Source organism: Diceros bicornis, chromosome 8 (genome assembly GCF_020826845.1).
Source record: "Diceros bicornis minor isolate mBicDic1 chromosome 8, mDicBic1.mat.cur, whole genome shotgun sequence".
NCBI lineage: Eukaryota > Metazoa > Chordata > Mammalia > Perissodactyla > Rhinocerotidae > Diceros > Diceros bicornis.
In genome coordinates, this window is record NC_080747.1 from 14,195,041 (window position 1) to 14,212,705 (window position 17,665).

Sequence of the window (17,665 nt, forward strand, 5' to 3'; positions counted from 1 at the left end):
AGACACATTACATACAGAGTAGCAAATACAGGCATATCCCAGAGATGCTGCGGGTTCAGTTCCAGACCACCTCAATAAAGCAAATATCACAATAAAGCAAGCCATGCAAATTTTTTCGTTTTCCAGCACATATAAAAGTTATGTTTACATTATACTGTAGTCTATTAAGTGTGCAATAGCATTAGGTCTAAAAAAAAAAAATGTATGCACCTTAACTAATAAAAATACTTTATTGCTAAATAATGCTAACTATCATCTGAGCCTTCAGTGAGTTGGAATCTTTTTGCTGGTAGAGGGTCTCATAAAAAATGCAATATCTGCAAAGTGCAGTAAAGTAAGGTAAGCCTGTATAAGAAGGACAGCAGTCTTATCTTTAGAAACAATGAAAGCTAGAAGACAATGGAGCAACATCTCCAAAGTACTAAAAGAAAAATATAATCAAATTTGAATTCCACATCCAGCAAAAATATCTTTCGAAAACAAAAGTGAAATAAAGATGTTTTCCAACACAAAAAGGCAAGGCTGAGTGAATTAATCAAGAGCAAACCTGCACTAGACAAGAGATGCTACAGGAAGTTATTTAGTCAGAAGGAAAATGATATCAGATGGAAATCTGGATCTGTACAAAAGAATAAAGAGCACCAGAAATGGTAAATTCATGGGGAAAATACTTTTCCTATTTTACCAATCTCCTGAACAATAACTGACTGTGTAAAGCAAAAATAGTAACAACATATTGAGAGGATTATAACATTTATAGAGGTAAAATATATGACAATAGCACAATAGCTTGGAGGGAGGAAATGGAAATGCACTGTTGTCAAGTTCTAAGACTATACATGAAGTGGTATAATATTATTTGAAGGTAGTCTCTGATAAGTTAATGATACATAGGGTAAGCTTGACAGGAAGTACTTTTAAAAAAATGTCAAGAGATTAAATATAATAATAAAATATACTCAACGGAACCAAAAGAAGGCAGGAAAAGAGGGGGAAAAAGGAAGTAAATAATAGATGAGACAAACAGAAAACAGAAAGTTGGATGGCTATTATCAAAAAGATAAGAAAGAAGTGTTGGTGAGGATGTGGAGAAAAGGAAACCCTTCTGCACTGTTGGTGGGAATGTAAATTGGTGCAGTCACTATGGGAAACAGTATGGAGGTTCTTTAAAAAATTAAAAATAGAACTACCGTATGATCCAGCTATTCCACTTCTGGGTACTTATCTGAAGAAAATGAAAACACTAACTCAAAAAGATATCTGCACTCCCACATTCACTGCAGCATTATTTACAATAGCCAAGATATGGAAACAATCCAAGTGTCCATTGATGGATGAATGAATGGATAAAGAAAATGTGGTATGTATCTACAATGGAATATTATTGAGCCATAAAAAAGAATGAAATCTTGCCATTTGCAACAACATGGAGGGACCCTGAGGGCCTTATGCTAAATGAAATAAGTCAGACAGAGGAAGACAAATACCATATGATTTCACTTATATGTGGAATCTAAAAAACAAACAAATAAACGAGCTCACAGACACAGAGAACAGATTGGTTGCCAAAGGTCGGGGTGGGGAGAGGGCAAAATGGGTGAAAGGGGTCAAAAGGTACAAACTTCAAGTTATAAAATAAATAAGTCATGGGGATGTAATGTACAGCATGGTGACTACAGTTAACAATACTGTATTGCATATCTGAAAGTTGCTAAGAGAGCAGATCTTAAAAGTTCTCATCACAAGAAAAAAATTGTAACTGTGTGGTGATGGATGTTAACTAGACTTACTGTTGTGATCATTTTGCAATATATACAAATATCAAATCATTATGTTGTACACCTGAAACTAATATAATGTTATATATGTCAATTATACCTCAACAACAACAAAAAAGAAAAGAGAAAGTTGGCTGATTGAAACCCAACTATATCAACAGTCACTTTAAATGGAAGTGGTCTATTGAAAAAGTGAAGATTGTCAGACTGGATGAAAAAGCAAACTTCAACTATACATTGCCTAGAAGAAACCCATTTTAAATATAAAACCACAAGTAGGTTAAAAATAAAAGTTTGGGAAAAGATATACCATGCTAACAGTAGTGAAAAGTAAGCTGGAATGACTATAGCACTATCAGACAAAATAGATTTCAGAGCAAGGAATATTTCCAGAGAGAAAGAGGTTCATTTCATATGATAAAGGAGTCAATTCATCAAATGTACATAAAAATTCTAAATGTGTATGCACCTAATCATAGAGCTTCAAAATACATGAAACAAACCTGATAGAACTGAAAGGATAAATAGAAAAATCCAGAATCATAGTTGCAGATTTCAACACCCCTCTCTCAAGAACAGAACAAGTACACTGAAACTCAGTGAGGATGCAAAAGAGTTGAACAGCACTATCTATCAACTTCCTTAACTAACATTTACAGAACACTCCAGCCAACAGCAGCAGAATACACATTACTTTCAAGAACACACAGAACATTTATTAAGATAGATCTGGATAGACTCTGGATCTTAAAACAAATCTCAGTAAATTCAAAAGGATTAAAATCATACAAATATATATTTTTTTTTGAGGAAGACTAGCCCTGAGCTAACATCCGATGCCAATCCTCCTCTTCTTTGTTGAGGAAGATTGGCCCTGGGCTAACATCCGTGCCCATCTTCCTCTACTTTTATATGGGACACCGCCACAGCATGGCCCGACAAGCGGTGCATCAGTGTGCGCCCAGGATCCAAACCTGCGAGTCCCAGATCGCTGAAATGGAGCGCGTGTACTTAACCACTGAGCCACTGGGCCGGCCTCCGTACAAAGTATATTTCACAACCATAACAGAATTAAATTAGAAATCAGTAACAGAAAGATATTTGGAAAATCCTCAAATATTTGGAAGGTAAACAACACACCTCTAAATAACCCATGAGTTAACCAAGAAATCACAAGGGAAATCAGAAAATATTTCTAATTTAATGAAAGTGAAAACACAGTAGAGCAAAATTTGTAGGATATAGTTAGTGTTTAGAGGGAAATTATAGCATTATGATCATATTAGTAAAGAATTAATCTTCTTTCCACTACTACAACACCTACATTTTGTAGCAATGGTTCTCCAAGTGTGGTCCCGGACCAGCAACATAAGCACCGCTTGGGCCCCACTGCACCTACCGAAACAGAGACTGGTTGGTTGTGGAGCCCAACCATCTTTTTTAACAAGCCCTCCTGGTGATTCTGATGCACACCGACGTTTGTAAACCACTGTTTTCAAATAGCACAGTTTTCATTCAGACTCCCATAATGGTCTATGTGTTCACTCTTTTCCACAATGCAGTCACAAAGATCTTTTAGAAAGGAGAATCTGATGATGTCATGTACCTTCCCTATACACTCCCAATTTAAATCTCTACTCTAAGAGATTTTCAATGGGAAGCCATTGAAAGTACATAAACATGGCTTATGTGAACCTGCATCGTCTATCCTTCACTTACTCCTCAATCTTTATCATACCTGACATCATGCTCCTCCTTTCTGTCTTGACTCGAGACACACAGTCAAGTCTTACCCTCTTACCTGCAAAGAATACAACTTCTCAGAATTTTTTCACATGCAATTCCTTCTTCCTGGGAAGTCATTCCTCCCCTCCCAGTTCTCTGCCACTTGGCCTAGTTAATTTCTACTCACTCTTCACAGCTCAGCTCAATGGCCCTTTCCTTAGGGAAGTCTTCCCTCACTTCCCTGACTTGCTAAAATCTCCCTATAAGGAATTCTCATAGTACCACCTACTAATTAAGAACTTGTAAGATCTGTGTAATTATTTACTCAACGGGTGCCTCTCCAAGTAAATTTGAACCCTGAGGACAGGAACGATATCTGGCTTTGTCCCCCATTATATCCCATATGTCTAGCACACTGCCTGGCAGGAAGGAGACAAACATTTTTGAAAGAATAAATTAATGGGGTCTACAGATTCAGGCTTTTAAAGTCTAGCTTTCTATGTTTATATAACACAGAAACAAAGTAGCACACAAATGAATTTTCTAGTTTGGGGGGGTTGGGGGGTGCAGAGAAGAAGCCAAGGTCTTGTTTAAAACTAAACAAAAACAAGGAAGAAAAGACCTGGCGAGATGAAATTATTCAGATACCTACTCTGCCTTCTTTTTTGTTTTGTTTTGTAATTAAACAACAGGTGAATTCAGTAGGCTTAACATTGTGATAGTCACAGAATGCTCAGCTCCGCTACAAAGAAAACTGTTTACTGCCCAGGAAAAATGAGGGTGAAACAAATGGTAGCCAAGAGAGCTGAACTAAACATTTTGAATTCCTAAGTGAAGAAACAGAGAAGAAACCAGGGGTAGAAAAGGGTAGAAGAGAACACTTGCGGAAGGAGTTTAAGGTGGGAAGCACTGAAATCAATCTCTTTCTAATAGGTGGTACCAGCAGGTTAAGAAAGAGGAGAAGGATGACCCTTGAACTTACCTCAGATAGACAAAGCAGGTCTGGAGGCTGCAGGGAGAGAATAAAGATTTACAAAGCAGAATAAAACTGGCACTCATGGCTCCCCCAGCACCACTCTGCTGGATAAAGACAGGTCTTGTCCCCTAGAGATAAAACAAAACAACTACCTGCCAGAAATATACGGCACTGTGTGGGAGGAAGGAATGGACTACGGGGAGGGAGTGGACGGAGTGCAGGGGATGAACTGGATGTAATAATCTTAATCTAATAAAACAGCATCCAATGACTTTTTTTTTTTCTAGCCACATCATATCAAAATTCTACTGATATAAGCAGGAGTCAGTAAACTTCTTCTGCGAAGAGTCAGATAATAAATATTTTAGGCTTTGCAGGCTTAATGATCTCTGTTGCAACCACCCAACTCAGCTGCTGTGGCACAAAAACAGCAACAGACAATATGTAAGTGAATGAGCAGGGCAGTGTTTCAGTAAAACTACTGACAAAACAGGTCACGGGCCAGACTCCCTGATTTAGAGAATTAACTTTATGTTTGAAAATCGTTCTGTACTCCATATCCACTAGTATGGAAAATCAACCAAATTATCTTTCTTCAAGTTATACTAATTATGTTGCCAAAATAAAAACTTGAAATATTTTTTGATAAATTCTCTGAGTTCCTTTGTGACTCTAATGTCTGACAGAATGTCTGGTAGATCAAAAGAAAAAGTATCCAAAATTTGTTGAATAAATTGAAAGGTTTTCCATGAAAAATATGGGGCAATTAGAAAGCAGAACATCCTGAAAAAAGTAATGATTGACAATGCAATGGGATATAAAATATCCAAGAAAAATTCTAAGAAAAAACAGCAAGACAAAGGATTAGCAAAGCAGCTGTTTTATATTTTAATAAAGTATTATGGCAAGAGTCAGCTCTTCAAAACCTAAAACTCTTCTCTTTATTCAGTTCCTATGAAAATTACAATGATAGGGAAAAAACTCTATTGTACAACAGAATGGATTTTTATTAAAAATTCCTGATTTCATCAGAATATTTTAAGTAATTGACTCAAAGTTTCAATTGCTTTACCTATAGCGCTGGCAATTAGCACAGAGCTAATATGAAGCCCATATAAAGAAGAATATGTCAGTGAATTTATTAATTTTTACGTCAGAATGTCTACCCTCATTTCATCCAGCTCTGACCAAATTAAGACTGTGGATTAAGTAAGACTTGAGAAGACACTGATTTCATATGTTTTCCTAAATTCATAAGATATTTTCTCATGGTTTATAATATAGATAGTAAAGCCACTTGAATTGACTGCTACCATAGCTCTTCCTTTCTTAAATCAACATGAAATAAAATCAATTCACAAAAATGAAACATAAAATAGACTGATCATAATGTGATCATCTTTAGCTTACAGGTATTTATCACAGTGTTCTTTTAATGGTGAATGTTAATAAAGTATTTACAATTTAATTTCGATTATTCTAATTTATGTACAATAAGAACCTAGTACATAAATTAACATATTTTTACAGTCATTACATTCTTTCTGGGAATATCAGAGTAAATATAGAGAAACTCTAGCAGGAGACTATGTAGAGCAGTGCTTCCCAATTATGTTCCCCAAACTGTGTTCTGTGGAATGTAAAAAGTTGTGACATATATAAAGAGCTGTGGAGAATGCAGTCTAACATGCTAATGGGACACTGTGACTCAACAAGCACAGGAAAGAGAACTGAGCATTTCCCAGCGTTACAGACCATGGAACCCTTTGCACACACCGCATCTTAGGGGACCAGATGGGATGTTTCTTGGAATACACCCTTGGAATGCTTGTGTAGCAAACTAGATTAAGGTAACTGTAAATCATCCGGAAACGTTTTTCTACCAAAACGAAATTTAGAAAATCATCTCTATGCTTCGTAGTTTCTCCGTTAAATAATAATTATGATGCTGAATAACGGCACATGAGGAAACTCTAACTCTAAATTTTATTTAAAAATGGTGAACGATATTCTGTGCCAAGGATTGCCTCAACCATACAAATTTAAGAGAAAATTTTGAATTAGGACTCAAAAAATGTGGTAAAACATTCATAAGCAGGACCAGAGGAGGATGCATGGTTGGCCTCGGTTTCAGGCAGTTGAAGGAGTATACTATTAATTATAAATCACCCATCAGTTACATACCTGTGTGAAAACCAGAATTCAGAATGGAAAAAATGTATAATCAGTCATTTTTGAGGATAGATGACAAAACAGGAGCTAACAAACTGAACTTATTTTCAGTCATCTCAGAATCCAATTCAAAGTGTGAACTTGAATTCTTAATTTTTAAGGGAAAATTCAACGTTTTAGGATGAGTACTATGAGTTGTAGTAGCTTCAACTCCACAATAGGTTATTCAAATCTTCAAACTTCCTCAGAGGTATCCAAAGTCAGTTTATTTACATCCCAATAGCTATCAATTAGAAAAAGGCACACATTTGCTTTGGAAGTCAGAAGACACTGATTTTAAAAAGGACTATATTATTATTTTCAATAGTCATACTCTATTATAGGCAATTATCAGCTCAAAAATCACCTCTTACAACTGGCCTTTCACACACCTCATTTTGCCCTCCTCCTCATATCTATACTGTGTGCTACTGTTAGAAAGTAGGCTCTAGAATTACACTTTGATCATATAGTTTCTCATGATTCACAGAATGAATTTCTGGTTTGATCTGTCTTTCTGTTACACCCACTTGATGAACCGGATTATATTAAATCTAAGGGCCCAGCTTTCTCCAAGCTTACATTCTAGCAGCTGAGATAAAATCACAAAACTGTTTAATTCCGTTATTTCTTGAGACAGTTTTTCAAGCCTATCCACATTGCTCAGTACTCACCATACTCCTCTTAGATTACCTCTTGATTCATAGAAAATAGCCTCTAAAACCCTCAACACTCTGCCAATCAACTTATAAACTGACTTGCATCCCCATGTATTATTTCCATTCTTCTCATGTTTTGAGAGAGAAGAGCCTCTTCTGGCCAAGACCAATCCCTCTAATGATGCCCCATAGTATCCAATAATCAGCTCAGGGGCTTCACTTCATTTCCATCGCTTGCCATCTCATTTTTGTATTTTCACCCTTTCATTTTTCCACCAGCTTCTTCCCAATGGCATCCAAACATTTTTTTTTCTTAATCTGCCTTCAACCAGGCTTCCCCTCACTACCTGCCTGTCTCCTCTCCAATCACAGCCATTTATAGTTTTCTGTGCTAATTTTCTTCACTTTCTCTTCCTGCATTTACTCAATCCTAAGATTGCTGGCCCTATTAGCCCATCAAAATCACTCTCTCCCACTAAAATAACCTCTTGTGCTATATTCAATGGAAACGTTTCAAGGCTTACCTGACCTCTTATCAACAGTTTGCACTGCTGTGTTCTCCCTTCTTAAAACACCTCTCCTCTTCACCACACTCTCCTGGCTTTCCTCTCACCTCCTGACTCTCTCATCAGCCTCCTTTTGTACACAGCTTTTCCTTTCTTCATGTCTTTGGGGTTCTGAGACCCTAGGCTCTTCCCATTCTACACTGATCAATCTCTTCCACTCTCATGGCTTCAATTATTTGCTGACTCCCAAATCTTTATCTCCAGCTCATACCTCTCTCCTAAGCAACAAACCTATATTAACTAACTGCTTCCTAAACATCTTTTCTTGGATATCCCACTAGGTACCTCAAATTCCCTATGTCTAAAACTGAACACCCTGAGTGTTCTCTTATATCTTGGTGTTATTATCGTCTACCCAGATGTTCAAGCCGAAAACCTGGATGTTATCCTTTATTCCTTTACTCTCTAGGATATATTGATTCTACTTCACAAATCTCTCTCAAACATAGCTATTCTTCTCCATTACTGCCACTATTAGGGCTCAAAACATTTTTTTCATTAACTGATGCGAATCTCACAATTTGGGCTATGCTTCCCTCAGTAGCTTTATCTTTTGCCATTTTTCCATCCACCCTTGCCCCATCCTTAATTCCTATTTTATGCCCCAGCCACATGCACTAAATTACTCAGTGTTCCAAACAAGCCTGCTCTCTTTTGTCACTCAAACTTTCCATGCAGTTCACTCTGCCTGAAATACTCCTCTCCCTTCTAATACTTTGGCACCCTTCAAACCTCAGTTTAGATGTGACTATGTAGGAATCCTTGCCTAATTCCCTAAACCTGGGTTCAATGTCTCTCCTGCGCCGTCCTACAATCTACCTCTCTCCCTGATCACAGCACTCACCTCTCTACTGGAATTGCCTGTTCACTATCAGCCCCCAAGAGATGATAAGCTCCATGAGAGCACAAACCATGACTTAATCGATTCTATCACCTTAAAACATATAATATCCCACACTTAAACATAAAATACACTCTATTTATTGAATGAATAAATGATGTAGGTCTTGTTTCCTCACTTAGATGGAGAGGGAGCTTTCTGAACCTTCTACAGTGCCTAAGAGCATATTGTAGGCATTCATCATTTATTGAACTAAGAATAGGACAGAATTGCATTTCTTCTTCCTCCTTTCCATGTCTACCGTTGATATATAGCAGTACAAATGTAGTGAAGTATAAAATTTAAAACTCCTTTGTATTAAACTATATCTGGACGGGTAATCTTGAAATGTACAAAAACAAGATATTTGTCGTTGAAGCAAAACTTTTCATCAATAGAAATACTCCATAATTCATTATACACATTGCTCTAGGAATTTTTCTAGAAAAGTCCTGCTGTTAAAAGTCTCAAGTCTCCAGTGACTAATTATTCTATGAAGAAAAACACATATAAAAGGAATAATGAATTTTTAGTGTCATTTCCAAAAAGGCAAAAAGAAGTATGGAATACCAAGAATAATGAGAAAAATGGAAACACCTCAAGAAACATTTAAAAATCAGACAAATATAACAAATATTGCTATAAATACAACTTTGTAAAAATAATGTCCTTGTTGATTGATTTAAAAAAAAACAATGTTAAAAAATAAAGAAGGAAAGTTATCAGTAAAAGATTAATAAAACTTTAAGCAGAGCAGGAAATAGTACTAGCAATTTTAAAAGCGAGAAAAGGTGAAACACAACTCAATACGAAACTACAAATTTTTTAAATATCACAAAAGGATCTTGAAATTAATTTGAAAAAGTAATAATTAGGCATCTTCCATCTTACTTTTCTAGGGTGATCTCATATTTAGTGAGATGAAGAATCATATTAAAATAAATTTTATATTTATACCTTAGGAAGATACAATGGTTAAGAAAATGGAAGGACAAAATACAGTTCTGTTGTAAAATGAGTTAATGCAAACTACCTTTGGTAACCTCTAACGGCATGAAATGAGGATGGTATAAAGAACTAAAAATGAAACACTGCACTTGATTCTCCGTTCATGACAGTCTTTTAAAAATGTGTGTGTATATTTTTAGGTGAATTATAAGTTTTTTTTAAAAATCACTATGAGGCTTCTCTCTTTTCCTGACATATTATTTGTCATAATGTTGTTTTTAGTTATCCTGAGGGCAAGAAACAAAGGGCATTATTTTTAGATTTGATTCATCTTTCATAACAGAGACTCTAATTTAACCACCTTTAGAACTTTAATTACTCCATATTAGATAGTTAAAAATTTTAATCACTGCATGTTAGATATTACTGAAATAGGTATTTTAAAGTTAATAAATTGAATTTTAGGGGCCATAATGATCATCTAACCTATTTAAACTCAAGTTTAATTTCTGTTTTTAATATTTTAATATGACTAATATTTTTCTTTGCTTTTAAAAAAGTTTAAAAAAAAGGTAAAAAAAATAAAGCCACCAATACCTCTCCAACCCCCTAAAAAACTCCCCTAAAATATACAATGTAACAACGCAACCATATGATAAATTATCCTTATATTTCCAAATGTAATCTGGCACTCTTTCATATCAGGGAATTAATCGACAAGTACCACCACACTCCTATGTATCCTGAATTGTCTAGCACTTACCAGCGAGCAGAGTTGGAACTGGCTATGTTGGCAACTATGGTATTTATATTCTATTTTGCTGGGTTCTAAGGGTAACAGTCTCCCTGAGGCACCAATGTCAGGTCAGTATAACTTGAGTAAAGCACATAATTACTTGCTAAAGTAACTTCAGTTTATTCTCTGAATTTAGCATTACCTTAAAATTACCTGCATGTGACTTTCTCCCTTGCTAGGCTATAGATTATATCTCTGGAAAGAAATTCTCATCTTTATAGCTGTGGAATCTAGTTCAATGCCTGACAGAAAAAAACTATTCAACAAATTTGCTGATATATTGAAAAAAATGTCTTGTTCCTCGACACTCTTTAAATAAGCAGTGTCTTAAAGTGGTTCCCAAAGTACTAAACGGCAAAACAACTTAATGGTGAATACAAGACTGATATCCTACGATTATGATATACTTTATAGTCTTTATCACTTTGGCAATGAGATAGTCTTTCCACACAGTCTAAGTTATTAATTTATCAAGACAATAAATATATATTAGCTTGCAGTGTAGTAGTTAATTTTTAGATAGTTACTTGGGCATATTTATCTGTCAGACTGTTTATTTTATATTAGACCTATCAAATGCAAAAGCAGATAATATCACTTTTACATTAATGATATATGTTTAGAAGCTTTCTATGTCTCTACTAAATATATTTTAAATTGCTTGAAATCCTGGACACATTAAGATGTGGGGAAGTGCACTGGTACATTTAGCAGCACCTAATTTCATGAGTTTCATACTAGGTGCCAAGAAATGAGGTTGTCCAAATATTTTGGAAATAAATTAAAACTAAATCAGCTGTTCCTTTTCTACCCATTATCTCATACTTGACTCAAGGCACCTACAATGAAACTTTAAAATTAAGTAGAGAAAAACTTACCTAGTTGGGATTTTGAATAATAGTTTGCCATTTGTCCACTGTTGCAAGACTGTCGTTTATGTCTTTTTGTTGACATTTCTGTGGTCTTCCATGCTGGTCTTTTTCTTTTGTTCAATTTGCTAAGAACTTCAGAATTATCAGAAGGATTCTTGTCATAGTTAACACATTTATTTAATTTACTATTGTCAAGTTGGCCAGGAAATTTATTGGTTGAAGGACTATTTGTTTTAGCATTTTCTATTTCTTTAGATTGCTTTTTAAAAGAATTTTGCCTAGCAGAATGGGATCTTAAGGTAAAACGCTTTGATTCTTCTATATGAGTTTGACGATTATTTCCACTGTCACTAGATTCAGGAGAGTAAATGATTGTATTTAGCTTAAAGGTATTTCTGTGTTCAAGATAGTTGATCTTCCTCAAAAATATTCTACAATCTTTTAAGGTTTTTGACCTCCAATTATTTTGACATACATTTCCTAGTCTTGGTCCCTTTTCAAAATCTTTTTGACTGCAATTTGTTCCATTCTCCTTTGCTTCTGACTTAAATTTATTCTCTAAACTAGCATGTGTTCTGAAGTCAGACATTGCCACCCTTTGTTGCAAAAAGTCACCCCTGATCTCAGGTGGCAAAATAAACTGATTATCTACTGTGTTTTTTCCTTGGAGTGGGACATCAGCATTTGATCCCCCCTCAGTCTTATTTAAAAATCGGTTCTGGCAGAAGAATCTTAAGTTCCTCCTTTTAGAGATCCAATCAATTGTTCCTTGGTTGTGCAGCTTTCCCTCTCTTCTCCACCTTTCATGTTGCAACCTCTTAAACTCAGTTCTTTTTAATCTAGCTAGTGTTAAATTACTTTTCACATTTAAGAGTGGAGAACTAACCATTTTATGCAGTATATGCAACTTTCCTGCTGATTTTGAAGGAGAAGATAGTGCAAATTTTTTAAAGTGCTTTCTGAAGGGGCTGGTATTAAAATCAGAATACTTGGTCCTTAATTTAATTCCTCTGGTATTTATTACTTCCAAAGGGTTTCGAGCATTTGCTTTTCTAACTAGTGAGAGAGACTGTGTTTCTGTTGTTTGCATAAACCAGGTACAGAGTTCATTCAAATCATACTTTTTCCGAAAAAGCATTTTTACAGGTGAAACTTCAAGTTCTAAAAGACAGGTTTCCAACGGGTTTGCTACTTTGAAATTATCATTTTCAATGTGTCCTCTTTTTTTATGAACACAATTTTCAGCTTCATCTCCATTGACCTGCACCCAAGCATTTGTTATTTGCTCAAATCTATTGTTTAATTCCTCTAACAAGGAATCATTGGAAGTAGAAGCAGCCCACCATCTGAGCAAACGGTTTGATGAAATGATAGGGTCCAAGGATACTTCAGAAATGGGTAGTAATTTGTTATCTTCGTAACACTTTTTTGCACTCCTTGAATTTCTAGCTCCTGGGGTACATTTTGAAGCTATTTTTATCCTTGACTGCCTATGTTTTTCCTTCTGACTTTTACCTTTCTGCAAGTGCAGTTTATACGATTTATGGAGTAGAGCATTTCTATAAATTATTGAGCTAGATGATGCTAATGAACGTAAGAAATGCAGAGATGGTTTTCTATTCCTAATAGAATGTCTCAAAGGTATAGTAGCAACCATACTTTTTGACCCATTCTTAAATATGTCAGCTTCCGTGTGCCTTGTATCCATCTTATCGCATTGGTGATCATACTTTTCTTCAGGCAGAGTTTTCTCTAATATATTCTCTTGTTCTAAAGGAGGTAAGCAGCTGCTAATACTTACTTTTCTCTCCTGAGGTGAAACTCTATTAATAGTCACAGATATGCCAGAGATTTTCACTTTTGCAGGTCTACCAGGCTTCCTAATTATTGCTAAAGGCTTCTGATTTGGTCGAATAATGTTCTTGGAAGATTGAGGTATCACAGACTTGTTCTTGATAGGTCTGACATATTCAAAGCCAGACCCCAAGATCTCACTTTCAGTAGTCAAACTGGAAACAGCACTTATTCTTTCATCTGAGTCAATTTTGTATTCTCTAATATTTCTGAGACTACTATATTCAGTTGGAAAATCAGCAACATTATTGTTTAAAGACATAACATTGCTTATGTTTACACTTCCTTCAGAAACATGCCTTTTAGTTCTTCTTGACCTTCCATAAATAACAGTTACTGTAATACTCTTTTTATAAATACCCTCTTTTACTTCTGATATGAGAGATTCTGGGCTTTTCTTTCTAGCACTAAAGGACTCATTTTGGCAAATGGTGATGTCTGTCTGATCAGTTTTAGGTTTTGGTGGTCTTCCAATTGGTCGCTTAATCTGTTTCACAACCTGGGGACCTATTTTTTTAGGCCTACCTGGTTTTCTTTTAAAAGATGAATCAATAGCACTGCTTGAATTTTCCTTAGGTTCTTCTTGTGGCTTATCACTATTCACATCATCTATAAACATTGCAGAGGATTCTGCAGTTTCTTTTGCACTACTAAATTTTAGTTCTCCTTGAAGAGTGTCACAATCATTAAGATCAGAACTATAATTTTCAAAGTTTGCATTTGGGATATCCTCATTTGTTTCTGGTTTTTTTTCAATTACATGATGAGTTGGACGTTTCTTAGAAGGAAGATCAGTATTTGATTTGGAAGTACTGACTGAAGTTAAAGTATATTTGACTCCTTCACTGCTTTTAACCTCAGATAAAAACATGAGTTTGATAGGACTAGAATAGTTGGAAAAAGAAGAGCTTTCAATGGCTTCATACTTTGTTGGTACATTTTCAACCCTGGAAATCAAGCTACCCGTATCTAAAATAGATGACTTTTTCAGATTATCAAGTCTTTTGTTATTCAAATCTATTGCAGGCATATGATTGCTTTTGATGTTGCTGGATGCTACCACAGATTTTGATAAACTCTGCTCTTTGCATGTCATTCTACTTACAGTAAGAGTCACATTTCTACCAGGATTTTGATCTTTACCATCAATTTCTATCAATTTCTTGGGTGCTTTATATCCTTCTGATAATGACTGATTATTCCAAGATGTTTTGGCCATATTTATTGTATCTTCCAAACGCTCCACAACAACTTGTAAATTAGAACTCATTGCAATTTTGTTTAGATCTATATCGTGTGGGCTTTCGATTTGCATATTTTTCACTGGATCTTTTTTTTTTGTAGATTCAGAAACTTTTTTGGCCTTAGGGGACTTTTTGAAAACACAGTTATTTGTTACATAAATAGAATACCACCCTGGAGGCACAATATTTCGTTTAGTTCTGTTCAAAAGTCCAGGAACATCACTTTTCAAAGGAGTTTGAGTATTCTCTAATTTTGGATTCTCCCTACGATTTTGCAAAAATTTTTTTCCAGCTGCAGATTTCTCCTGTGATTTTCTTATGCTCATTTTCTCACGGGAAGTTGTTTTAAACCTTTCTGAAAACAGATCAAAAGCCAAGTTAGCTTCTAAACTATGAAGAGGTAGTTGCAATGACTGTAATGCATAATCTGGTGAAAACGATGTTTCTGCATGAGTATTTTCTTGAAGGCTTTTAGAATTTTGTAAAGAAGGTGATTGGTAATGACAGAATTCTTCTTTGTCCGTTGAAAATATCTCATCGTTGCACATCAATTTCCTAGAATTTTTTTCAGTGTATTTTTTCCTTATAAAATTTTCATCAAGACTAGCAAGTTCTCTTTTTATCTGTAAAGATTGCCTTCTAAACATGGGTGAATCAGGAGAGTTGTGCATTGCAAATAAGGTTTCTTGACGCTTTCGAAATCTTGTCTGAATAATTTTATTTTCTACCTTTTTATCATGTTGACTCAGTAATTCCATAAAACTGTAATCACTGGCCTTTGCATTATGCAAGAGAGAGGTTATTAAATCTCTCAATTTTAAATCATTATCTGTATTACAATCACTGCTAGATAATTTAATAAGGTTTGCTGTATCTGTGGTTTCTATTGATTTTAATTTTTCATTAATACGATCCATTAAATCTTGAAAAATTACAGTAGTTTCACCTTTTTCATGATTTGTAGTACAATTATTGCTGTCTTCCAAGAGAAAAGAATCAGAGTTCCTGAATTTTTTAGTTTTATGTATTTTACCTTCGTGATCACCCCTGTCACTGCTTATTTCTGCTGGTGTGAGAGATGGAGGCTGGTTAATGTTTGCTTCAAGTCTGTTATTTTCTAAGGCTGAAAGCTCTGAGATGACATCTTTCAATTTTTCAAATCCTTCAGTCTGTACAGGTGATAATGGCGGAGGTGAGGGACTTCGAGATCTACAAACATCTTTAAGACCAACTGAAACGTCACATACTTCCCTTGACGGAAGAGGAGTGTGAAAGCCTGATTTTGTAGAGTGAACGTTTGGTAAGAGTCCAGAACAGCACCTGTGAGAATGATAACTGTTTGCAATTCCTCCATTCACTACTGTCTTAAAGTGTTCAATAGCTACAGTTTGGCAAGACAAACAATGTAAATCTTTAATACAGACTGGCAGAGGCACAAAACCAGGGCTTTGTCTTTCATTTTGTAAACACCCTCTTTCTGCCAGCCTATATTCACAACTACAAAAAAGACCATGCAAATCATCTTCAATTAGGGGCTTTTGAGATTCTGAAGACATAGTATATGACGTATTACAACAGCAAAGAGAAGCAGCATTCTGCTCTTGGATTAGAAATTTCAACATAGCCAAAACTTGTTGCTGGTGATGTATGCACAAAGATTCCAAAACTTTGCTTAATGCTGATTTTCCTTTTTCCATTTTAGTAGCTTCCTCTGATTTTGCATCAACAGTTGAACTAAAAATAAAAATCAAACAAAAAATGAATTACAGCAAAAAAACCAATATTATAAGGAGGTATAATTTTAGCAGAGTTTGAACAGAAGATATTTTGGTATTGCTGGTCCTAACTCCTATAGAGCTGCAATAATGACATCTTGATTATTGTTTAGCGAAAATATAATGAAGCACTGATGATAATTTCCTATGACAATGTGTAAGAGTCAAAGTAAAGCCCTAGTTTTGCAATGTAGAAGCTGATAATTATAGATATGATTATATTTACAGATTGCTCTTGTTTACTGCTTTGGATATATTAAGAATATTTAATGGAAAGTGCTTCAGAAGCAGTTAAAATTTTTCTAAAGTAGACTTTCACAAGTTATTTTGATAATTATCAGTCCATATTAGTGCAAATGAAAAGTAGGAGAAATCTTTCTTATCTTTATTTAAAATAGATATTTTTTCAAGGTAGTGAAAATAACATTAATAAAAGAGCTCTGTACAGTCACAAGGACAATTAAGGAATTTAGATTTCATATAAATAACAATGTCTTTTCTAAAATTAAGCTGCAGGCTTTTTAACCTAATAACAAAACTAAAAATTTAAGCTATTTAAAAATAAAATCTATTTTTAATTGATTTTTAAATACTAAAGTAATTACATCAAAACTAAAGAAATTACTTACCTAATTATTTAATTTCAAATGCTGGAAAATGTCCCACTGCAGAAACTAATATACATCTAACTTTAACTAAGACCCAGGATTACTTAGCAATCAATGTAGAAGTTTACAAAAAAAATTTTTTAATCCAATACCAGCAGCAAGAAGAATAAAATATATTAAAAGAATTCTGTTTCAGAAAAGTATCTATTCAAATTAAACATATCACCAAACTCTGTACATGAAAATAGCTTCCCACTAGTGATTTCTTATATTTGTTGTTGTTGTTAGTAGTTCCTGGTTTGTAGAAATTTTATTTAGGGTTGGAATTGGGATACGCTGATTATGAAGTGCAACAGAAGATTGTATTTTGTTTAAATAAAGGGTTATGTTCATGTATTTTAAAAATTAAAGGATTTTTCTTTTAAAATGCAAAGTGAAATTAACTTCTTTATTTTACTCCCTAAAACTGGCTTGTGTCACAGAGAAGTATACAATATTTTATCTACATTTCATAAAAATTATGTTGAGTAGCAAAAACACCAAAGCAAATTTTGAATATTAGATCCAACTTTTTCTAGAAAAAAGATAATTTTGCTAGATTCAACCAGTGTTTCACTAAAACTAGCATGTGATTTGACATAAGGAGGCTATCAAACAAAGTGAGAAGAGGTATGAAATTACAATCAAATGTTTTGAGTCCACTGCCCCCTCTAGAAAGATGAAGACAGGACACGACCCCAGTATCCTTTCTTTTCTGAATATATTTTTGTAAA

At 34.7% G+C, this 17,665-nt stretch overlaps 1 protein-coding gene across 13 annotated transcripts in view; it reads right to left on the minus strand.

Annotated features, from left to right (window-relative positions):
• Window positions 1-17,665, minus strand: part of LCORL (ligand dependent nuclear receptor corepressor like) — a 158,072-nt gene that overhangs the window by 13,009 nt on the left and 127,398 nt on the right. For 5 of the 13 annotated variants that reach the window (XR_009220937.1, XR_009220938.1, XR_009220939.1 and 2 more), the window contains 3 exons: window positions 11,418-16,243; window positions 4,486-4,512; window positions 3,103-3,579 (listed from right to left, as the gene is read on the minus strand). The exons of 2 other annotated variants lie outside the window; for them this stretch is intronic. Coding sequence is in view for 5 of the 11 variants with exons in the window: in XM_058546792.1 (XP_058402775.1) it covers window positions 4,487-4,512; window positions 11,418-16,243 (4,852 nt within the window). In the remaining 6 variants the exon portion in view is untranslated. Of the gene's footprint in view, window positions 1-3,102; window positions 3,580-4,485; window positions 4,513-11,417; window positions 16,244-17,665 lie in introns of those variants that run through there. 6 more of the 13 variants (XM_058546795.1, XM_058546801.1, XR_009220942.1 and 3 more) reach the window with 5 other exon arrangements.